The 25,230-nt window shown below is 44.1% G+C and overlaps 2 protein-coding genes across 6 annotated transcripts in view; both read right to left on the bottom strand.

The window, feature by feature from the left end:
• Window positions 1–12,585, bottom strand: part of CHAF1B (chromatin assembly factor 1 subunit B) — a 28,013-nt gene extending 15,428 nt beyond the window's left edge. For 3 of the 4 annotated variants that reach the window (XM_019964018.2, XM_019964025.2, XM_070796747.1), the window contains exons 1-8: window positions 12,465–12,585; window positions 11,626–11,840; window positions 10,564–10,696; window positions 9,739–9,856; window positions 8,630–8,733; window positions 4,327–4,423; window positions 2,435–2,519; window positions 1,039–1,132 (exon numbers count right to left, since the gene is read on the bottom strand). In XM_019964018.2, the coding sequence (XP_019819577.1) occupies window positions 1,039–1,132; window positions 2,435–2,519; window positions 4,327–4,423; window positions 8,630–8,733; window positions 9,739–9,856; window positions 10,564–10,696; window positions 11,626–11,751 (757 nt within the window). In that variant the 5' untranslated portion in view covers window positions 11,752–11,840; window positions 12,465–12,585. Of the gene's footprint in view, window positions 1–1,038; window positions 1,133–2,434; window positions 2,520–4,326; window positions 4,424–8,629; window positions 8,734–9,738; window positions 9,857–10,563; window positions 10,697–11,625; window positions 11,841–11,924; window positions 12,401–12,464 lie in introns of those variants that run through there. The other variant, XM_070796734.1, reaches the window with a different exon arrangement.
• Window positions 12,586–21,034: 8,449 nt separating this feature from the next.
• MORC3 (MORC family CW-type zinc finger 3) overlaps window positions 21,035–25,230 on the bottom strand; it is a 44,269-nt gene continuing 40,073 nt past the window's right edge. The window contains exon 17 of one of the 2 annotated variants that reach the window (XM_070796712.1): window positions 21,035–24,207. In XM_070796712.1, the coding sequence (XP_070652813.1) occupies window positions 24,054–24,207 (154 nt within the window). In that variant the 3' untranslated portion in view covers window positions 21,035–24,053. The remainder of the gene's footprint in view (window positions 24,208–25,230) is intronic. The other variant, XR_011568660.1, reaches the window with a different exon arrangement.

Here is a 25,230-nt window from a genome sequence, read left to right as displayed (position 1 = left end):
TCATTCCCACATGTTCTCTGTTGTCCTTTTACAGTCTGATCCACACGTCTGTGTGATTCACACACTCCTGGGGCCCCCACCCAGCCTGGCTGGAACACGTAATGGCAAATCTGACCCACGCCTTCCCGTTTGGCTGAGCCCGGGGTTCACATCACTGAATCACACACAGGATGGTACCTGAGCAGTGGAGCACAGGGGTTGGTCTCTGAGACCACGCTGGCCATAGCACTGTCCTGGCTGATTCTGCTAGGCTTACCCTCTTGCCCTCCTGCAGGCAACGAGCCTGACATGTCCTCACTGATTCTGCTGACCTGTCAGACTTGACCACTACACTGCCACAAGTTATTCCGACCTGACATGTCTGTGTCTAGACCCTGTCACAATAGGATGCTTCATTACTCAGAATAAACACGATAAGGGCACTTTCTCATTAGTTTTAGAACTATGACCTCGGTATACATGTCTAGGGAAAAGGAATTTGTTAAAAAAATTTTTTTAATTGAATTTATCTAAGAGAATGCATTTATCACTCTAGTCTAGTGGCTCCCAAATTGTCTGTGTGTTAATACCACTGGGGATCTTTTTGAAATTCCAAAACCCAGATCACACCCTCCAAACCAGTTAAAATACAATCTCTAGCGGGGTGGGACCCAAGTACCAGGACTTTTGGAAGCTCCCTGGAGGTTTTGGAAGGGCTTCCCAGGTGGCGCTAGTGGTAAAGAACCCATCTGCCAATGGAGGAGACCTAAGAGACGTGGGTTCAATCCCTGGGTCGGGAAGACCCCTTGGAGGGCATGGCAACCCACTCCAGTATTCTTTTCTGGAGAATCCTGTGGACAGAGGGGTCTGGCGGGCTACATGGGGTTGCAAAGAGTCAGATACAACTGAAGCGACTTAACAGAGTTCAGTGTGTGGACAAGTTGGGATCAGTGCTTTCATCAGAATTCCCTGAGCTGCAAAAAGCAGCCCAGAATGAGGAGCACAGACCCCAGCACTGCTGCCCTCCTGCCCTCAAATCCAAAGCTTCGTGAAACACACCTGGCGTGAGGAGCAAAGATCCATCAGGAGTGAAACTCAGTCTTCGGAAGAACGACTTCATGCTGTCGTCGTGGAACATCCGGTAACTTCTCGCCTGCAGCACATGAAGTTTACATGTTATCCCGAATCTTCACATTCACAATAAAGGCTTACCAATTCCTATCTCTTCACTACATATTGTCATCTATTACTGACATAATAATAAGTATGAAATTGAAACACATTACAACTCAAATAATCACACAGGACTGCAAAGGCCATCAGTCTTGAACTCATCTCCCACTGTTGGTAAGGAAAGCCGTGTGCGTGTGTGTGTGTATCTACGTGTTTGAAAGTGAAAGTGTAAATTTGTTCAGTTGTGTCTGACTCTGCGACCTGCCGGGCTCTTCTGTCCCTGGGATTCCCCAGGCAAGAATACCGAAGTGGGTCTACGTGTTTGTGTGGTTTAACAATTATTAAATGATATACCTCTGTAAGAACACACCACGCTGTGAACAGTGCTTTGCCTGGGAAATGAGACTGGGAAAAGGCAGGAAGGTAACTAGGAGCCCTTTTGTTTGTTATCTGTGTGTATATATTTAGAATCTCCCACTGAATGAACCCTTTTTAAAAAGAAAACAGGAACCCCATCATCTTCCCAGACAACACTGCTTGAACACCTATGTGGAACAGTTTTTGCTGCCATGCACCTAACACTTTACAAACACTAAGCTTTTAACCCTCCAGACCCAGCCCAGCCCGCAGCTCACTCTGCCTTATTAACCTGCTGCCCAGGACTGCTTTGCAGTTATCCCTCCTCTGCTCCAGTAACCAGCTCGCTCCCTTTCAGCTCCTTGTCTGCCTTAGTACTCCGTCATCTGACATCTCAAGGACCAGGGTGCTACCTTTATTTGCCGCTTCTTCCCAAAGATCAGAACACTTCCCATTCCTGGGTACCAGCCCAGTGGCCCGCGTTGCCCCTCTACCTGCCTGGAAGGTGCTGGACCCACCTGCCTTCCTGTTGCCTAGGGCTGGGATGCTCCTGGTCAGTGGTTCCTGGCCCTCACTGCACCTCAGACCTGGGGCCCTGGCTGCCTCCAGCCACGTGAAACGCATCTCTGGGGGTGAGGCCCAGGCACCTGTACTTTTACATGCTGCCCAGGTGACTCCATAGCTCATGCAGGACTGGAAACCACTGAGCTTCACCACCTACTCTTCCCCTGGCCCCCAGAGGTCCCCACTCCCACTCAGGTCAGCCCAGCACCCCCACACTGAGACTCGGCAGTCTGAGAGGAAGTCACACTGCAGTTCAGGTGTGGGGGCCTGGCCGCCAGGGGCTTAGCCGCAGGATACAGAGGTGCTCACGGCTTCCTGGGTCCCAACTTAAGCACAGGTGGGATGAATGTCAATCCTGTACCTCTCCTTCGGCCCCCACTCCAGACAGCATCTTTGAGACGTTAAAAGCCACACGTTTCTTCTGCGTGCTGTACACCCTCAGGATCCTAAACAAAGAAGACAAGTCTGACCTATCTCTTCTAGTAAGTGAATTACGTTTCCCATAGAAACAATCTAGTACCAGAACTAAAGACTGCTTCAACAACTTGCGGCCTGCAAAACCACTGACCAAAGACTTTCACACTTAACTGAATGACTCGGGCAAATATTAACAATTGAAAGGCTACTGCTAATGAAGGGGGGAAATACGCTGTAATTTCACTTTTTTATGGAATGTTTCAACTTGTCAAGGGAGATGAACTTCAGGTCTTGGACGTGTGGCCCAATGGCCATCTGCACGACTGTTGTGAAGTTGATTTTGTGTGGAAGGGTCTTGGCCTCAGGGATTTGCAAGAGTAAGGAAAACACTAGCAGGTAAACTGGTTGTTGGTAATATATTATTCCCCAAGCCAATCAGACTGTTTCACTCCTGAGTGTTGAATAAAACACATACACCAGGGGATTACCCTGGCAGTCCAGTGGTTGTAACTCAGCCCTTCCACTGCAGAGGGCATGGGTTCAATCCCCGGTTGGGGAACTAAGATCCCACACGTCACTGGGGCAAAGCCAAAGAATTCCCCCACATATACCAGAAAATAAATGACATCTGAAATGTTACAGGAGATTCTTCAAAAGATAAACACTAATTCTTCCTTAGTGTTTTCATTCCAGGGTTATCTGAAATCCAGTTTGTTATACTTAAAATTAGCTGTATGTGCTTAGTCACTCAGTTGTGTCTGATTCTGAGACCCCATGGACTGTAGCCCACCAGGCTCCTTTGTCCATGGAATTCTGCAGGCAAGAACATTGGAGTGGGTTGCCATTTCCTACCCCAGGGGATCTTCCCAACCCAGAGATTGAACCTGGGTTTCCTGTACTGCAGGCAGATTCTTAACCATTGGAGTCACCAGGGGAGGCACTTCTCAATTATGGCAGTAATAAACCTAACAAAAGACTTTAGTATAATTTGGCTCTATATGCTCTATATTAAAAATGTCATTATGTACTTTTTTTCTGGTGATAATTTTCAATCTAAAACAAATCTGCAAATGGCTAGAGCAGGACCATTATAAATCTGAGAAGCAAAGCTGAAGAGACGTGAAAAAGGACTGTTATGACTGGTGAGCAATGACTGGTGCCTCTGTTGTTGTTGTTGTTTTTAATTTGGCCACACCAGGCCTTGTTGCAGCTGTAGGATCTAGTTCCCTGACCAGGAATTGAACCCAGGTCCCCTGCAGTGGGAGCACAGAGTCTTAACTACTGGACCACCAGGGAAATCCTCCTGGCTTTTTAAAAATTCTTTGTTCCAAGAACACAATTAAATTACTGTATTTAATTACACCAGTAAATACAGCAACAGGACCTCTTTGAAACAAGGAGGAAAACAAGACAAAATATCTTCTTTTCAAATTAATTTAAACGGAGTTGTTAAAATCACTGTAGCAGTAAACACTAATCAAAAAAATGAAATAAATATCCAACCTTACCACTAGGTATCTCTTCTTTCCTAAGTCATATTTATAAAAGACTTTTTCTTTAAAAAAGTTCAGATTTAACTCAGAGCCATTTCTGCATTCACTCACCCATTCAATAAAGACTTAAGTACTAACTTTGTGTAAGGCTTTTGTCCTAATCAGTTTCCAATTTCTTACTCTGTTTTAAGAATAACAGTAAAATAAAACGCTTTCTATGAAATCAGGAACAAAAGAATCAAAGCTAGATTGTGGTTTATATTGGTTAAGCTGTAATAAAAATACCTCTGAAGAAAATTTAAAGCTAACAGAGATGAGGACAACTCATCAAATACTAACTTACCTGTCACAGCTCAGGGTAGCAACATATTGACCCAAAGGATCCCAGGTTACTCCTTGTACGTAACTTTTATGTTCATTAAAAATTGAGATCTTCTGGCCTATGGATAAAGCATACAACACATTACTAAAACCCGCTAATGCACAAATGGTATAAACCACAATTTAAGTATTATTCCTTTGCTGTTCCATCATTCAGCACCGGGCGATTGAGCCTCTGTACCAAATCCCACGTCAGGCTCTGGGGTCAAAGATAACTTCACATGGTGCCCGCTCCCAGGGAGCTCAGAGCTCCCGGTGGCAGCTATGCACACACAATCCCCTTGGAGAGCAAGCTGGAGAGAAAGAATACGAGTGGCAGGGTCAGTGGGAGGGGGGAACAGACCACCACAGGGCACACACAGACACCATGGGGAGGACGAGGGGCAGCCGCAAGAAAGCAGGGGGCAAGGGTGAAGGCGTGAGCTCAGAGTTCAGGTCTCCAGGTAAGGCAGGACATGCGGGGCCAGCGGGGAGAGAAGGCAGCATTCTGAGCAAACCCACGGGGTGAAAGCCAGCTTGGCATTCGGGGAAATGACAGGCAGCTGAGACCGCTGGTGTGTGCAACACCCTCATGTGCGAGAGAAAGGTTCTGGGGGCTCACAGTGCGGCTCGGCGCAACGCTGAGCTGGGAAGTGACCTGCATGTCAAGGATGAAGCTGAGGGTTGAAGAGAGCACACACAGGAAGTGTCACTAGTAGGAAGGGGACAGGAGACTGGGTGAGAGCCAAGGGTCTGCCCCAAAGCAAGGCGGGCCAGGATGGGAAAGGGCTTTGGGGGAGAAACGTGGAGGATAAAACCAGTCGCACACAAAGACAACCTGGAAGAACCGAGGAGGGGGTTAGGAAGCCTTGGCCAGTCTTTGAGAAACAAAACCCTCTTTTGGGGGGAGCACTCTACACCTGGCCACTCACTCTGGCGATTTCCTCGCCTCTCACTTACTCAATCTTCTGCCAGGGGCACCCGCTCCCCACACCCACCACTGCCCCCTAAAACCACAGGCCTCGAGGTCGCCAGGGACCTTCGTGTGCACACCACAGATGTCAGAGTAACTGTCCGTCCCCCTCCCCTTCATGAGGCTCTTCTCTGGGAGTCTGCTGAGATTAAGGTGGCTGGGGGTGAAGAAGTAGTTTCAGGAGATCTTCGGAGGTTTGTGGGGGAGGCTATTGAGGAAACAGGGGTGGGACTGGACCTCACAAGCAAAAGGGGCAGGGACCTTGGGACCACCCACCCGCCCCCGGAGGCTGCTGGGGACGCATTTGCAGGGGCTCGGGGTGCAGCGTGTGGGGCTGTGACCAGCTGTGCTCAGCCCGGGACCAGGACCACAGCCGATCCTGGGCTGGGGTTTGTCTTGGTGGGGCAGGTGGACGAAGACGGTCTGTGTTCGTACATGATCCCCTTGGGAAACAAGCTGGACAGGGAGAATACAAGAGGCCGGAGGGGCCGACAGACCAGGAAGCAGAGGGCTCAGTGGACTGCGGGGCTCCTGGAAGGAGACGAGCAAGAAGTGGAGGTGCTGAGGGACCAGCCGCAGATGTGCTGATGTGGGGGGCAGGCCGCCTGGCCTGAGGTGTCCCTATCAGAGCTGTCAGAGGACAGGCCTTCAGAGACAGATGCCCAGCTCTGGGACAGCGGACAGCAGACAAGACAAGTGCGGACCAAGTGGGCATTTTTCAGCTCTGGAGTCAAAATCACTGCAGATGGTGACTGCAGCCATGAAATTAAAAGACACTTGCTCCTTGGAAGAAAAGTTATGACAAACCTAGACAGCATATTAAAAAGCAGAGACATTACTTTGCCAACAAAGGTCCATCTAGTCAAAGCTATGGTTTTTCCAGTGGTCATGTATGGATGTGAGAGTTGGACTGTAAATAAAGCTAAGAGCCAAAGAATTGATGCTTTTGAGCTGTGGTGTTGGAGAAGACTCTTGAGAGTCCCTTGGACTGTAAGGAGATCCAACCAGTCCATCCTAAAGGAGATCAGTCCTGAATATTCATTGGAAGGACTGATGCAGAAGCTGAAACGCCAATACTTTGGCACCTGATGCAAAGAACTGACTCATTTGAAAAGACCCTGATGCTGGTAAGGGTTGAAGGCGGGAGAAGGGGATGACAGAGGATGAGATGGTTGGATGGCCTCACTGGCTCAATGGACATGAGTTTGAGTAAACTGGGAGTTGGTGATGGACAGGGAGGCCCGGCCTGCTGCAGTCTGTGGGGTCACAAAGAGTAGGACAGGACTGAGCGACCGAACTGAACTGAAGGTGATGGGCAGTAGATAGAATCACAGCACGTGCAAATCCACAAATACAAAAACTTACTGACTTTGAATAACCTTGCCCATGTTACACGTTTAAAACAAAGGCTTACAATAAAGTCTCTATTTCCACACTCCTTAAAAACTGTTCCTCCCCCTGCCCCCTTCTCTGTTGTCCCAGGATCAGCATGCCACGTGCTAGTAAGTAAAATCAGGTTGCTCTATTGCTCAAAGCCCTTTGGCAGCTCACGATCACACCTAGGATAACCTGAGACCTGACCCGGGTGGCCGGGCCCACCACCACCCTCCAGCCTCAGGTCCTCCTTCCCCCTCCTGCTCCTGCACACCCTCAATTTCCTGTTGCCTGGACACAACAAGCCGTTCCAGCCACAGGGCCTCCGCACTTGCTGTTCCCACACGCGGGAACACCGTTCCCCGAACAATGCACACAGCTCACTCCCCAACTTCATTCCAGTTTCTTTTCAAACTCCACGTGTTCAGAGAAGCCTTCTTGATCACCCGACCACTCTCTGACCCCCTCAGGGCGCTATCACTTCCTAACATTGGATGGACGTTTGCGTACTTATTCGCAACCTGCTAGAACTTGACCATCATATTTGGGTATTTTCCAGCACCTGCAAGAGTGCCCAGAGTGCTGGCAGTGTTCAAGGTCATTACAGCTGGTTTCAGAGGTGCTGGATGGAGTGTCCGCAGACACCAAAATATCAAGGTTTGGGAAAAAGAAGATGAGGATGCTGGTCACGCTGGTCCTCCCCTCGGCAGAAATGTCGCGGACTGATTAGAAAGAGTGTGTGTGACACAGAGGAGGCAAGAGAAGCTGCTTCAGTGGACAGCACGGAACTATTAACACAAGAGAGGCTTTTACAGCGTGGACGGAAACTGGGCGGATGCAGCACTGAGACTGCAGAGGATGCCAACAGCCACAGCCTGACCCCTGACCTGGGTATCTGGGCTGGTGGAGAATGACCAGATAAAGGAGAGGAGAGGAAGAGGTTTGGGAGAAAACACCAAGCTTGACTGCAGGACTGCGGCGGGGAAAAGTGGTTAGGCACTGGCCACCACTGCTACTTTCAAATTGTAGTTAACTTCTCACATGTTTACCTCCCACCTCCTCCCACACCCCTCCAAAACAGGTTCTTTCAAAGCAGCGAGGTATCCTTTGCTTTATTTGATGTCCTGAAATGTAAACCTGCCCATGAAGTGAAGTGAAAGTCACTCAGTCGTGTCCGAGTCTTTGTGACCCCAAAGACTATACAGTCCATGGTATTCTCGAGGCCTGAATACTGGGGTGGGTAGCCTTTCCCTTCTCCAGGGGGTCTTCCCAACCCAGGGATCAAACCCAGGTCTCCCACATTGCAGGTGAATTCTTTACCAGCTGAGCTACAAGGGAAACCTGATCACAGCTACCACTACATCGAGCAGGCAATGCCCCACTGATGATGATGACCTGATAACCTTCCAAGATCCTCAGGTCCGTGAAGGCCGGGATCAGCCCTGTCCCTCCCCACCTGCTCCCTCGTCATGTCTGCACCCCCAGGCGTTCGGTGTCTACCTTGCTTTGGCATCAGCAACTCATGACTCATAACACCACTGCTAAACCTCATACATTCCGACTGCATCCCTGGCATACGGGGATAATCCCTAAGCTGTCCAGCTAAACTTCTGTTTCAGTTCGCTAAAGAAACTCTTCTGAAGCGTTTCATGGTTCAGCTTTTCAGCCACTTGGAATATTGCTCCCCTAATAATGGGCTTTCCTGGTGGCTCAGACAGCAAAGACCCTGCCTGCAATGCAGAAGACCTGGTTCCAACCCTAGGTCAGGAAGATCCCCTGGAGGAGGAAATGGCAACCCACTTCAGTACTCTTGCCTGGGAAATTCCATGGGTAGAGGAGTCTGGCAGGCTGTAGTACACGGGGTTGCAGAGAATCGGACATGACTGAACGACTAACACTTGCACTTTTCCCCCAACAATAGCAAAAACACATCAGCTACCTTTACTAACGTCCCACATGATGGCCGTGTTGTCCACAGAGGCAGAAGCCATTAAATTCCCGTCAGTTGCCCAGCAAATATCATACACGTCTTCTAAGTGGCCCCTAGAATCCAAAGAGGAAAAAGAAAAGAAAAAGCAATTCTTGTCTTGAGGAGAGGAAAAAAAACAAATGTCAAAAATTTAAAGGCAAACTCAAGGCCCATGCAATGGGATTGTAGAATTCCCACTAGAGCTACATAGCTATATTAGCTGTAGCTATAAACTACTACCTTCAAGGATACTTGTATCTTTAAAATTGATTCAAGTTTACTAAAGAAAATTTTATAAGAGAAACTAGGAAAACCTATTTTAATGGCTTTTAATGGAAAATCCATTTTAATCCATATTTTTATCTTTTTAAGCCAGGGGTCCCCAACCCCTGGACTGGTACCAGCCCATGGCCTGTTAGGAACTGAGCTGGCCGGCAGGAGGCTAGGAGGAGGCCTGAGGAGGCAGGAGGAGCCGAGTGAAGCTTCCTGCGTATTTCCAGCCACTCCCTGGCGATCGTATTACTGCCTGAGCCCCGCCTCCTCTCAGGTCAGAGGTGGCTCTGGATTCTCACAGGGCCTCGAGCCCTGATGGTGCTTGAGAGGTACCCAGGTGGTAGGCTCCTTGTGAGAATTTAATGCCTGATGATCCGAGGTGGAGCTCAGGCCATGATGTGAGCTCTGGGGAGTGGCTTGGGGAGGAGGACTGCGGGAGACCATGAAGAATCAACTGCCTGCAGACTCATATGCAAACTCTATCACTGAGCAGCAAGTGACAACTGTATAATTATTTCATTATATATTATAATGTCATAATAATAACAGAAATAAAGTGCACAAAAAATGTAATGCACTTGAATCAGCCTGAAATCACCCCTCACCCCTAGTCTGTGGAAAAACTGTCTTCCACAAAACCTGTCCCTGGTGCCAAAAATATTGGGGGGCTGCTGTTTTAAACTATGCCTGCATTACTGTCTTGCACAAGTAAAAGCTTTAAGTGAGATATGAAAGTCTAAATGCCTATCAGCTGAATGCATTCAGGTCCTAAAGCTAACCCCTCCGCAGGTCCCTCCCAAGGTTACCTCAGGGTTTTTACGACAGTCCAGTTCTCCTTGTTCAGCTGAGCCTCATCCTCGTCCTGAAAAGCAACCTGTTCCGGCTCCTTGTTATCATTCACCTTCCAGAGCAGAATGACAGCATCTGCAGAGTGAGTCGATTAAACGCAAGTCATGCTTTCCTGTGTGGCCTCTTCACTTCTGGATTTTTAGGACATTAAACAATATCTACAATATCTACAGACACTATGGCCATGAGGATTTACCTCTAAGAATTCGGGCAGGAACAGCAAGTTTCCCTTCTGAACAAAACTTTCTACTAATTTACTGTGTTCTTAAATTGTTTTTTTCAGTATCAGATATTTTAAGCTCTATAATGGAAATTTTGGGGTTTTTTTGGGGGGGTGCATACTGGGTGGCTTATGGGATCTTAGTTTCCTGACCAGCAATGGAACCAGGGCCCCCAGCAGTGGAAGCACAGGGTCCTAACCACTGGACCACCAGGGAATTCCCTCTATAATGGGAATTTTCAAATGTATACAAAAGTACAGAAACTGTTCACTGCAGCCCTGTTTACAATAGCGAGGACATGGAAACAACCTAAATGTCCATCAACAGAAGAATGGATAAAGAAGATGTGGTACATAAATCCAATGGAATATTACTGAGCTATAAAAAAAGAATGAAATACTCCCCATAACATATCCCCGTAACTCCCCTAAATTATCTAAATGACAGATTCAGAGGGTCAAGCAACCTCTGAAATGAGAAAGTATATCTAGCTCAAATCTCAGTATTGACTATGAGACGTGTGTGTATCTGGTTTCTAAAGATTCAAAGTAAAATACTCACCATCCCCTCCCGATGCTAAAATTTCCCCATTTGGAGAAAAACGTACGACATTGACCGCTTTGGTATGGCGAGCAAGATTGGACAAAAATTCAACGATGGCCTTTCCATCTGGTCCTTTTTCTACCTTCCAGACCTGTTGATACAAAAACACTCATTCAGAGAAACATGTAGTGAGCAGGCTTCATACTGCACCTACTAAAACAACCCTGTACTGATTTTCAGAAAGAAAATTTAGTTTCTGTTTCGAAACGTAAGAGGAAGTAACTCCTATCTGAAACATAAACCTCCTGTGCCACTGCCTCCCACCTCCTCCTTGTGCAAACTCTTCCCCTAGAGGAAACTGGCCTCAGGGTTCTGAAATAATAACATCACCACATCCAGTGACATCAGTCTATGTAACAGGACCCTAGGAAGAAAGTTGCTCTCTATTGCCTCACTGTTGACTCAAGGTCCTGACAAATTATCCATCTGGGCTGGACACACATATACATACACTTTGTTGCTCAGTTGTGTCCGACTCTTTGAGACCCCCATGGACTGTAGTCCACCAGGTTCCTCTGTCCATGGGATTCTCCAGGCCAAAATACTGGAGTGGATTTGCCATTTCCTCTTCCAGGAGATCTTCCCCACCCAGGGATCCAACTGGCACCTCCTGCCTTTAGCAAGCGAATTCTTTACCGCTAGTGCCACCTGGGAAGCCCCTGGGCTAGGTAACTTAGTACAATAATTTGTGATGATTGCCTGGGCTAGGTAACTTAGTACAATAATTTGTGACCTGAGTGTGCATGCTCAGTCCTGTCCGACTCTTTGCAACCCCAGACTCCTGTGTCCATGGGATTTCCCAGGGGAAAAAAATACTACAGTGGGCTGCCATTCCCTCCTCCAGAGGGATCTTCCAGACTCAGAGATCGAACCTGCGTCTCCTGCATTGGCAGATTCTTTACCGCCGAGCCGGCCACCTGGGAAGCCCTGCGTTTAACAGTCATTATAAAAACACAAGAATGGAGAACGCCACTTCAACGTTGCTTCCTGGGCCCTTCCCATTCCCCGTGCCCCACTTACCCTGACAGCCGTGTCCACCCCAGCGGAGGCCAGCCGGTGGATCCTCCCGGCGGCTCCATACTGGAAATCCAGGCTGTACACCGGCTCCTTGTTGTGCCAGGCGATCTCGCAAGTGATGACTTTCATCCTCCGGGGTCTTCAAGGAGCGAAACACAGTTCCTCAGGGGGTGGTGGGGAGTGCCCCCGTTGGTTCTCCAAAGACGGAGGAGAGAGAGCTGCAAATGGTTAGTGATGAGATGAATCTTCGAGCCGAGGACTAGGCACTGAACGCTCAAGCCTGAGCCAGGAGCCCTGCCTACCATTAAAGACACTGCCCTGGGAGAGGATGTCAGTGCGGCCCTCTGACGCAACCCTCGCAGCTCCTCCTTAAGTGGTTCGCGGAGTCCTCGGTTGTTTTCAGTTTATTCTCCGGGAACGTCCGGAAAAGCAACGAGGGACGGACACCCAGGGAGGGGAAAGCAAGGCCCGGGCCGGGCCAGGCCAAGCTGAGAGGGGGGCGAACCCAGGGATCAGGGGGTGGGCGCCCCGGGGCGACGGGTACCGGGGGTGAGGGAGGGCCGGGGCCGCGGGGGAAGGGCTGCTCGGCGAGCCGACCGAGGCCGGGGACGAGGGGGCAGCCGGAACCGGACCTGAGACCTGGCTGAGAGGAGGCCGCCGGGGGCACTGAGGCCGGGCCGGGGGCCAGCCGCGCACACGCGCGCTTCTCCGAAGCTCTCCCGGGTCCTTGCGGCTGGCCCTCGGCGAGGGCCGCTCGCCACCCTCACCTGGCCCCTCACCCCTCACCCAGGCCCGGCCTGGAAAGCGTGGGGACGCGAGAGTCCGCGCGGGAGAACCAGTACCTGAAGAGAAACGCTCAGGCCGCTGGGCCACCAGCTCCCGCCGCCGCGCGCGCACCGCTTCCCGCGCGCCGCAGGCCCGGCCTTCTTGTGGGCGGGGCCTCGGGACTCCCCGCCTCCGCGTGGGCGGGGCTCTAAAGACTGAGTGTTCACCTCCTCGTGGGCGGGGCTCCACAGAGGCCCTGCCCCGCCGCGGAGGCGTGACCAGCGCCCTCAGACACTGGGCTGGCTCCCGCCGGTTTATTTCCCTGCGGACCGACGCATCGGTGGAAGAATGAGGGAGTCCAATCACTTCTTCCCTTGTTAATTTAGCAAACATTCTTAGCAAACATTTACTGAGCATCTGCTATATGCTGGACCCTATGCTGGACCTGGATACACAGTGGAGAGCGAAGCTGACACAGACTTCAGTTCAGTTCAGTAGCTCAGTCGTGTCCGACTCTTTGCGACCCTTTGGACGGCCGCACCTCCAGGCCTCGCTGTCCATCACCAACTCCCGGAGCTTACTCAAACTTATGTCCATTGAGTCGGTGATACCATCCAAACATCTCATGCTCTGTCGTCCCCTCTCCTCCGGCCTTCAATCTTTCCCAGCATCAGGGTCTTTTCCAATGAGTCAGTTCTTCGCATCAGGTAGCCAAAGTACTGGAGTTTCAGCTTCAGCACCAGTCCTTCCAATGAATATTCAGGACTGATTTCCTTTAGGATGGACTGGTTGGAACTCCTTGCAGTCCAAGGGACTCTCAAGAGTCTTCTCCAACACCACAGTTCAAAAGCAGACTTACCCTCAGGAGAATTTGCAGTCTGGTAAAACAAAAAGGAGGGCCCTCCTCTAGGACAGGTGGCGACACTGTAACTCTGAGGCTCACCCAAGACTACCACGACTTTCACTAGTGCAGTGACTATCTGACAGCTATAACCTGTTTTGGTCACTAGTGTTTCAAAATAAATAAACCACAGAAATGGTCTTCAGGCCTCCTGTCATGTATCCAAATAATTATAATTAAAAAATAAAGTGAAAAGGAGTATGTCAAGGTTGTGTATTGCCACTCTGCTTATTTAACTTATATGCAGAGTACATCATGCGAAATACTGGGCTGGAGGAATCACAAGCTGGAATCAAGATTGCTGGGAGAAATATCAGCAACCTCAGATGTGCAGATGATACCACTCAAATGGCATAAAGAGAAGAGGAACTAACGAGTCTCTTGATGAGCGTGAAAGAGGAGAGTGGAAAAGCTGGCTTAAAATTCAACGTTCAAAAAACAAAGATTATGGCATCTGGTCCCATAACTTCATGGCAAATAGATGGGGAAAAAGTGGAATCAGTGACAGATTTTATTTTCTTGGTCTCCAAGATCACTGTGGACAGTGACTGCAGGCATGATTAAAAGATGCTTGCTCCTTGGAAGAAAAGCTGTGACCAACCTAGACAGCATATTTAAAAGCAGAGACATCACTTTGCCAACAAATGTCCATATAGTCAAAGATATGCTTTTTCCAGTAGTCGTGTATGGATGTGAGAGTTGGACCATAAAGAAGGCTGAGCGCCGAAGAACTGATTTTTTGAATTGTGGTTGGAGATGACTCTTGAGAGTCCCTTAGACTGCAAGGAGATCCAATCAGTCCATCCTAAAGGAAATCAGTCCTGAATAGTCATTGGAAGAACTGATGCTGAAACTGAAGTTTCAATACTTTGACAACTTGATGCACAGAGCCAACTTATTGGAAAAGACCCTGATGCTGGAATAGATTGATGGCAAAAGAAGGGGGTGACAGAGGATGAAATGGTTGGATGGCATCAACAACTCAATGGACATGAGTCTGAGCAAACTGGGAGATAGTGAAGGACAGGGAAGCCTGGCAGGCAGCAGTCCATGGGGTTGCAGAGTCAGACATGACTTAGCAACTGAACAAAAGCAGCAACAAAATACAGTGAAAAGGAACATGAAAGGAAGAATGTGCTTTTACAGTCCTGAATGTGAGCTTACTTTAGATTTGAAGGATCAAAGTAAGTTTGAAAAGGAGACACTTAAAGTGGGTTTCAAGTGATAACAGTTTTGGAATGAGCAGCTCTGGGAAATGAGAATTGAAGGTAAAGAAACTCACTGTCAACAATAGAGATACAAAGAAGCAGTGGGACCTGGCCGTGGGAAAGGACGGGTGGATCAATGACCCAGAAGTCTCTGGACATAAACAAGCAGGTCGTGTGGACATGTGTGTTTCATGTGCGAGCATGTGTGCTCAGTTGCTTCAGTTGTGTCTGACTCTTTGTGACCCTATGGACTGTAGCCCACCAGGCTCTTCTGTCCATGGGATTCTCCAGGCAAGAATACTGGAGTGGGTTGCCATGCCCTCTTCAAGGGGTTTCATTTCTCCTTCTAAATTAATTGGAATCCTGATTCCATACATTAGTCTGGGAGCTTGGTTGAAATGACATTGATCTAGATAAACAGACAATCTCCTTGTGCTGACTGACAGGTTTCTGGGCCTTCAAATCCAAGGGGTTTTGTAAAGCAAGTCCTATCCTGTGCAACCTTGCAGAAGACGGCTTGTCAGCCTCCCCCCGTGACTCTCCCACTCCCCACCTTTCCCTTCTTCTCTCTCTGGATGTCTTGGCCCTGAATTCAATCAGGTCTCTTGCTCCTTTGGCAAACAAAAATTGGGATTTTGCTTTTTTCTAGATAATTTTGGAGAATTCAAAACTATGTGATTGTTCAGTACCTGGATTGCTTACAGTATACCTCAATTAACAGATGTGCTTATGAACACTTCCTAAAAATAGAATTTAACATTTTAAAGTGAGGTTGTTAATCAGAAGGCAGAAATGGATGTAGCAAGGCCTTTTGAAATGGGTTAATTTTCCGAATGTGACATTTTACCTGTGAGTTTCCTGGAAGGCAAGGAAACAAATACCCTGTGATGCAAAGCCTTGATGAAAAGAAATACAAGTTTATCTGAGCAGCCAACTTGTGATGACTTTTAAAAAAATTTTTCTTTTCTGGCATTTTTAGTCAAGAGTTGTCATGGATTCTTATATAAATGCTAGTCAAACGCTTTTAGCCAGTTTTACAAAAGGTATACAATTTGTCTACAAACGATGTCTCATGTTGATGAATACGACTGGATGGTCCTTAAGTCTACAGGAAGCTAGGACAATGTAGTTTTTAGATGTTCTCTTGAGTTATGGCTAGAATTTAGAGGACTTGGGAGTGGGAATGACTAATATGTGCTGTAGATAATCTAGTTGTTTGAAAAGCACAGATAAGAGGAGGGAAAAAAAGGAAGATTCCACTCCTAGGTATGTACCCAAAAGAATTAAAAGCAAAGACAACAATAGATATTTATACAATAGTGTCCATAGCAGCATTCTTAATAGCAAAAAGTGGAACCAACTTAAATGTCCATGGATGCATGAATGGATAAAATATGGTACATCCATACAATGGAGTATCATTCAGCCTTAAAAAGGAATCAAACTGATATTTGCAACAATATAGATGAACCTTAAAAATGTTATGCAAAGTGAAATAAGCCAGACACAAAAGAACAAATACGTTATGATTCCACTTAGATATCTAGAATAAGCAAATTTGTAGAGCTAGAAAGCAGAAGCCACCAGGGGACAGGTGGGAATGGGGAGTTATTGTTTACAGGATACACAGTTTATTCGAAATGATGAAAAAGTTCTGGAAATGGATGGTGTAGGTAGTTGCCCAATGATATGAATGTACTGCATGCCTCTGAATCATACACTTAAAAATGGTATATACTTCCACAATAAAAAATTAGTCAATATTTACAATCACACACACAAATTATTACCAGAGGGATGTTAATGGGAATACAGGTAAAACAAGATTGACCATGAGTTGGAAACTGTTGAAGTGATGGGTGCACATGAGTTCATTGTAACAGTTTTTCTACTTTCCTTTTTATTGGAGTATAGTTGATTTACAATGTTTTTAGTTTCAGGTGTACAGCAAAGTGAATGTTACACATACACCCACTTTTTTAGATTCTTTTCCCCATAGGCCATTACAGAGTACTGAAGAGTTCCCCATGCTATACAGTAAGTCCTTGGTTATCTATTTTATATATAGTGGTGTGTATATATCAATCCCAATCTCCCAATTTATCCCTCCCTCTTCCTTTTACCCCGTTAACCATAAATTTGTTTTCTACATCTATAAATCTATTTGTTCTGCAGATAAGTTCATTTGTATCTTTTTTAGGTTCCACATATAACCAATATCATATATTTGTCTTTCTCTTAGTTCGCAATGACTCTCTCTAGGTCCCATCCACATTGCTCTACATGGCATTATTTCATTCTTTTTTTATAGCTCAGTAATATTCCATTGGATTTATGTACCACATCTTCTTTATCCATTCTTCTGTTGATGGACATTTAGGTTGTTTCCATGTCCTCACTATTGTAAACAGGGCTGCAGTGAACAGTTTCTGTACTTTTGTATACATTTGAAAATTCCCATTATAGAGGGAATTCCCTGGTGGTCCAGTGGTTAGGACCCTGTGCTTCCACTGCTGGGGGCCCTGGTTCCATTGCTGGTCAGGAAACTAAGATCCCATAAGCCACCCAGTATGCACCTCCCAAAAAAAACCCCCAAAATTTCCATTATAGAGCTTAAAATATCTGATACTGAAAAAAAAAAATTTAAGAACACAGTAAACTAGTAGAAAATGAGAAACTACCGGTTAAGTGATTACAGTGAATATTATCATATAGTTTACATAATGTAATTATAGATAATATGTAATGATATATAGTATTTATTATTGCCCTGCTGCTACTAAGTCGCTTCAGTTGTGTCTGACTCTGTGTGACCCCATAGACGGCAGCCCACCAGGCTCCCCTGTCCCTGGGATTCTCCAGGCAAGAATACTGGAGTGGGCTGCCATTTCCTTCTCCAATGCATGAAAGAGAAAAGTGAAAGGGAAGTCGCTCAGTCGTGTCTCTTAGCGACTCCATGGACCCTCAGTTCAGTCACTTCAGTTCAGTAGCTCAGTCATGTCCGACTCTTTGCGACCCCATGAATCGCAGCACGCCAGGCCTCCCTGTCCATCACCAACTCCCGGAGTTCACTCAAACTCACGTCCATCGAGTCAGTGATGCCATCCAGCCATCTCATCCTCCATCATCCCCTTCTCCTCCTGCCCCCAATCCCTCCCAGCATCGGAGTCTTTTCCAATGAGTCAACTCCTCAGGAGGTGGCCAAAGCATTGGAGTTTCAGCTTTAACATCAGTCCTTACAATGAACACCCAGGATTGATCTCCTTTAGAATGGACTGGTTGGATCTCCTTGCAGTCCAAGGGACTCTCAAGAGTCTTCTCCAACACCACAGTTCAAAAGCATCAATTCTTCGGCACTCAGCTTTCTTCACAGTCCAACTCTCACATCCATACATGACCACTGGACAAACCATAGCCTTGACTAGACAGACCTTTGTTGGCAAAGTAATGTCTCTGCTTTTCAATATGCTATCTAGGTTGGTCATAACTTTCCTTCCAAGGAGTAAGCATCTTTTAATTTCATGGCTGCAGTCACCATCTGCAGTGATTTTGGAGCGTAAAAAAATAAAGTCTGATACTGTTTCCACTGGGACCAGATGCCATGATCTTCGTTTTCTGAATGTCGAGCTTTAAGCCGAACTTTTCATTCTCTTTCACTTTCATCAAGAGGCTTTTCAGTTCCTCTTCACTTTCTGCCATAAGGGTGGTGTCATTTGCATATCTGAGGTTATTGATATTTCTCCTGGCAATCTTGATTCCAGCTTGTGCTTCTTCCAGCCCAGCGTTTCTCATGATGTACTCTGCATAGAAGTTAAATAAGCAGGGTGACAATATGCAGCCTTGACGTACTCCTTTTCCTATTTGGAACCAGTCTGTTGTTCCATGTCCGGTTCTAACTGTTGCCTCCTGACCTGCATATAGGTTTCTCAAGAGGCAGGTCAGGTGGTCTGGTATTCCCATCTCTTTCAGAATTTTCCACAGTTTATTGTGATCCACACAAAGGCTTTGGCATAGTCAATAAAGCAGAAATAGATCTTTTTCTGGAACTCTCTTGCTTTTTCGATGATCCAGTGGATACTGGCAATTTGATCTCTGGTTCCTCTGCCTTTTCTAAAACCAGCTTGGACATCTGCAAGTTCATGGTTCACGTATTGCTGAAGCCTGGCTTGGAGAATTTTGAGCATTACTTTACTAGCGTGTGAGATGAGTGCAATTGTACGGTAGTTTGAGCATTCTTTGGTATTGCCTTTCTTTGGGATTGGAATGAAAACTGACCTTTTCCAGTCCTGTGGCCACTGCTGAGTTGGACCCTAGACCCCTCTAATTCTATGCCCAGGAAAAGGTCAGACTGTGAGCTACTCAGACAACTCACAAGTTACACAGCAAGTTGGGAAGAGCCCCCTCTAGTGTCTCAGCTGTCTGCACAGAGAGACACTCCACCAAGGGACTCGAAAAAACATGGGACAACTGTCTATTCAAAAAAAGAAAACAAAAAGCTCAAACTTCCTTCCAGTCAGCCCTGGTTCAGATCACAGCAAACACTTTGAAAACCGGCCACATAGTTGAAAACACAGGCCAAAATTTTCAACACTATTTAACAAGAAACCCATAGGTAAGACTGTTGACTCATGTACTCAATACTTTGTGAATATAAAGCACCATTACACTGTTATGAGGATACGAGTTCTGGATAACACCTACCTATTGAAGACACTCAACCTAAGGATTAGCCAGGTTGTGGTACAAAGTTCTTTTGAGTCTATGTATTGTTACCATAATACTGAGTCCTGACAGCTTTGCAAGAAATTAACACTGAACTTTCAACTTGTTTTATCTGTTTGAAATAGCTAATTAAATTTACTCAGCCCATTCTTAGTAGAATGCTTGTGCAGGAAATTTAACTTGTGGTTCACACATTATAATAGCTAATTCATTCTCTATGACTCCACTCACCTGAAAACTTCACCTGCATTTGAATGGCTTGAATTTACCAGGACTGTCTTCTCTGGTCTTGAATTTCTCTCTAGAGGCCAGTATATGTAAATTAACTTTGTGATCACAAAATTAATCCTGGAAAACAGTATATATTTTCCTCTATGCCAAATGGAAGGATATTAACGGCATTCTTTGTGAGCTGTGACCAATGTCCGAAAGACAAATACTGTTGACCTTTGAACACAGGCTTGAACTGCCTGGGTTCACTTACATGCGGATTTTTTTCAATATACTGAAAATTTGGGGGCGAGATTACAATTTAAAAATACAGTTGAGCTGCACGACCCAGAAATATCTAAAAATTTGAGAAAAAGTTGGAGGAGAGGGCTGAATTAGTTGGCTGCCATCAATATATACTTATTACTAACCAAAAGAGACCTACTGTATAGCACAGGGAACTATACTCAGTATTTTGTAATAACCTATAAGAGAAAAGAATCTAAAAATATACATATATAACTGAATCACTGTGCTGTACTCCTGAAATTAACATGTTGTAAATCATTTATACTTCAGAATTCATATATAACAGTGCATGATTTATTTAATAAGGAAAATTTAGGTATGTCATAAAAGTATAAAATATACATAGATACTATAGGGTGAGTGAAACTTAATATAAAATTAATGTGTTGTTTCCTATTTTATAACTTTGCTCTCAAAGAATTATATTACCATACAGTATGGTAGAACTGCGTAACATCACAGGTAAGTTTCAAAAAAAAAAAAAAAAAATTGCAACATTTCCAATGCTGTATTAAGAATATGACTATAATACTGTATGCCATAAAAATTTGATAATTATTAGTGTACAGAATAGGCTACCAGGAAGCAATTATATCAGTTACACTAGGCTGCCATAAAGCAATCATGTTATTGCTTCTTCATTATCGGTGCATGAATCATTATACCTGTAAATAAATATGAATTCTTCACATTACCTTCCCATTTTCAGTATCTATCACACAAGACAATACTGACGTACACACTGAGATGGTCCATCTTTTTGTAAACAAATGACAAGTTCTGGTAGTACAGTACTTTAAACATTTTCCTTATGACTCTTTCTCTAGCTTACTTTAAGAATACAGTAAATGATCCACATAACATACGCTACTTGACTATTCATCAGTAAGTCTTCTGATCAAGTTATTAGTAACTTTGGGGGGTCAAAAGTATGTGGATTTTTTTACTAAATGGGGGTCAGCACCCATAAGGCCACATGCTATTCAAGGGCCAGAAAAACACGACTCCAGTGAGTCTCTCATTCCATCCCAATGAATCTGTGTAACACCGTGCAAAGTAAGATTTAACCAACAGTAGGTTTTCTGAAAGCTTGGAGCCATTTGTGGCCACATTAACAGACACTCAGCTTCTTTAAAAAAAATAAACTGAAGAATCCAAAAGAGGTGGCAGAGAGTTATGATGGAGAACACAGAAAAAGGAATTAAAGTGGCCAATAAAACATGAAAACATGTTCAACCTGGGACAAAGAAATGCAAGCTGCCATTTTCCAACATACTATTAGTAAGTTTGATGGAGATAGGAAGAAACACACTCGTACATTTATTTTTCATAGGAGTTTAAGTACAACGATTTCTGGATGGCAACATTTATTAAAATTAACATACCATATACTCTTTGACCAATCAGTATTCATGACAAGGAATTTACATTCTGGATACGCCTGAAAAAGTATGTGTGGTGGGTATTTATTTTCACAGTAGTGTTTTTTCCAGAAAGAAAGAAAAGGAACACTGGGAGCGTATTCATGTCATTTTAAAATGCTACTAAAGCTGTTCAAAGAGTAATATGGAAATGTTACCAATTACATGGTATAATACCTGTGTAGATTTGATACAAATATATAATCAAATATAAAGATATAAAATTTAATAGAAACTGAATGCATATATATGAATGTGTATATGTATGCAGCTAATATTTTCTGGAAGGACATACAAAAAAATACTGGTCACCTGCAGGGAGGCAGTGGGGAAGTCTTTTCACAGTATACCATTCTGTTGTTATTTATATTTCTAACTTGGGCACCAGCTCTGCTTCCCTTTCCCTGACCTCGTACCGCAGTGAGAAAGTGGCCATGCAGATTCTGGGTTGGTTTCAGGAACCACCTGACTTCAACACTCACACTCATCACTAGAGGGTGTAGCTCAATGGCTCTTGGCTCTGATAGTGCACTGGGAGGCCTTAAAAAAAGTCTTGACAATTGGTTCAACCCTCAAAACTCTTATAGTACGGGGAGCATCCTCACACTGGGATTCCTAAGAACCCCACAAGTGATTCTAAAATGCAGCCAGTGGAGAACCACCAGTACGTATCACCTTTGATTATTCCTCCATGTCAAATAATGACCTAATGGGTCGTGCAATAGCACAAGTCAAGTGTCGGAGACTGTGGGCAGTCACCAGCGCCTCCTGCTCACAGTAGGAATTGAGGCCAATAAAGGCAACAGCGATGTGCCACACTGGCCTTGCTGTGAGAACATTTAGCGTTCGCTGAGTCTGTAGTCTCTGTTGAGGTCTTGTCTGTAGGGACTGTGGGCAATTCTAGTTTACGTCCTCATACTGTTTTTGTTTTAAAGCTTTAAACAAGTGGTTTAAGCGGCACACTCCTCCCACACTAGCCTTTTAAAAAATTTAACAACAACAAAAAAGAAGTAGAGGTACCTCAATATACGCGATGTGGGTCCATGTTGTTCTCTTAAATCTGCTAGCCACATTTTCAGTCTTATCTTGGCAATATTTTCTTAAAGAGTGAATATTAGGTTAAATATAGTCAAAGAATCAACTTAGCAAGCAAGTTTCTCTTACTAATTCTATGATTAATTTTCCCATTAAGCCAGTTAACAGCCATATAATATGGATTTCTGCAAGAATATAGCTGACCAAAAGGAAAGGGAAAATTGCAAATTCCAGAAATAAGTGCTACATAAATATTCACAAACTTAGACATGCTATACACAGCTGCTCTCATTTAGGCAAGGTTTTTTAAAATGATTTATACAAAGAAAGTTTCTTTTTCAGTGTAAAATGCACACACACACTCTCAAGGTGAGCCCAGTCTGAGAATCTTAATGGAAACAAACAGTATTAGTCTTCTAAATGTAACTTCTAATGAATATAATGAGCTCAACTTGAGGGTCTTAACAGACACAATCTTAGTTTTCAAAATATAACTTGAATATAGAATTCCTTAAAAGTAATATCTGAAATGTTAGCCATCATATATATTTTTATTTTATTACAAGATTTTTAAATTCTGAGGAGATACAATTGTGACAGAAAACCAGCTTCATACCAAAAATACACTTTCAATTACCTTATCAAGCAAATAAAATTTCACTTATTTGCTTTTTCTAGAAGTTAATGTACAATAAAAATTTAACATTGTACCTGACAGACATGTAATTAAGCATATAAAAGGAACATGTATTCAATGTTCAGAAACAAAAGTAAAAATAAATAGCAATGATAAAACTTTGAAAAAAATAATGCACATTTTAGTTGTGGAAAATACGATTCTTAATTATATACACAGTTATACTTAATAGAAAGCCATCTCTTTATAATTGCACAAAACATGGGACCAATAAAGCATAATTTTTAGGGCATGTAATACTATAATCCTAGGTTGTTTGCTGCTTAACTCCAGGATACAAAACACTTAGGTTTGCAATATAATAAAAAGTATGCAGTACTGCTGGAGAAAGATTGTCTTCCTCAACTCATATTAACCTGTAGTAATTCTACAAAAGGCTGTACAGGAAATTTCACAAAAAGAAATATTAAACAATTATTGTGCCCACTCCATGCGAACTAAGCAGCCAAAAATGGGCTTCAAGGTAAATGTGGTGGGACGTTTAATATTTTTGATACTTTTATACTAAAAATCGTTGCTTTTTTCTGTAAAAAACACTTTGCGTTTGATCATGATTGGCAATCTCAACACACAAAACATCCCGGCAAAAATGGAGTTTCTGCTTTACTTTCTTTTCATGAATAAAATACTTCAGGAAATAAGAATTTATAAAAAAAGAAACATTAATGCTCAATTCACTTCAAACTTATCAGGAATGTTATTCCATTTTAAAAAACCCTGTTTTAAACTTTTCTGTAAGAAAATCAAAGGTAACATTTCCATTTGTATTATGGCACAGCCCCCAAGTCAGAGAAAAATACACTTTAGGGAACCAGAAAAGATTGCACAAAGGTTAGGGGCAACCTGAAAACCTCTTGGTGAAAAACACTTGAGTCCATTAGGGTGATTAAAAAAATATGTGCAGACTTAATTATAAGTATTTACATTTCAAAGCAGAATCATGAGTTAGCTGTGTAGCTGCTCAATATCAATGATTCACAGGCATTTCAAAAGGTGTGATAATGTGTACACAGTATTTGTGTCCACACTTGAATGCATAGAATACAGCAAAGAATATGGTTCTTCAGTCTGTTACCTATCATACTTATAACAAAATTGTTTACATTTTGAAAGCTGTACAACCCGAAGACTGAGCAAATATTTTTCATTATCTCAAATACACTTTAAGTACTACTGATTTCACTCATTTGTTCCACAACTTGTCCTAAGATCTCATCAACTACATCAACATCGTAATTCACTTGCTGAAGATCGAGATCAGGTACAATCATGGCCAGGAGCTGTCCTACGTTAACTCGAAGAGATCGAAGTTTGAGGCTGAAAATACAAATATTACACCTATTAGATGAACATTATAATAATACAGCTTAATATTCACGTAGGGCTTAAAATTTAAGAGAAATATTAAAATGGAATCTCTAGAATGGCACACAAACTAAATGAAAAGCAAAACTTCCTCAAGAGAACTGGATTTAATAATTCACTTAATAATTTATTATTTAACAACTAAATATTTATCTGTTGGTAAATAGAATGTTTCATAAAACTAGTGGCTCTGTTTGGTTCCAACTAATATAATTTTAATTCGAGACTAGAAAAAATGTGGACTGGTAAATACATAAATAACAAGATGCTATTTACAACTGAAAATCTTGTTATTACCTGGAAAAGAGTATTGATATACTAGTGAGAACACTGGTCTAAGAATAAGACGTAGCTCTTTGAGTTTCAGCTTCCTTCTGAGGAAAGTAAACTCAACAGTTCCCTAAACCATGTTCTGGTTACGGTATGAGATATCTGGTTATGAGATATCCATAGTTGTATAAATGGATTTGTGCTTAACTAAGCTTAATAAACTTTGGGTTAAATAATGTTAAACAAGATCTTTTTTAAATGCAGGATTTCTCTGAACCTATCACATACTAAAGTTCACTATTAATTGTACTATGAATTCATTATAAACACTGGGAAACTCTAGATTAAATGATCATTATCATTCCTTCCTGATTTCCATACATGTAGCTATCTGAATATCAACATTCTGGATTTTAGATACATACCTACAACTATTCAGCAAGTGGTCTTTCCTTGAAGATTGAGTGAAACACACGGATTAAGAGAATGTTACAGTTGTTTCTATTCTGTCTCCTCCAAAGTATAAGAAGCAAAGACTCTGATGCTGGGAGGGATTGGGGGCAGGAGGAGAAGGGGACGACAGAGGATGAGATGGCTGGATGGCATCACTGACTCGATGGACGTGAGTCTCAGTGAACTCCGGGAGTTGGTGATAGACAGGGAGGCCTGGCGTGCTGCGATTCATGGGGTCGCAAAGAGTCAGAC

The sequence above is a fragment of the Bos indicus genome, chromosome 1 (assembly GCF_029378745.1).
Source record: "Bos indicus isolate NIAB-ARS_2022 breed Sahiwal x Tharparkar chromosome 1, NIAB-ARS_B.indTharparkar_mat_pri_1.0, whole genome shotgun sequence".
Lineage (NCBI taxonomy): Eukaryota > Metazoa > Chordata > Mammalia > Artiodactyla > Bovidae > Bos > Bos indicus.
This window is presented reverse-complemented; position numbering and strand designations above follow the sequence as displayed.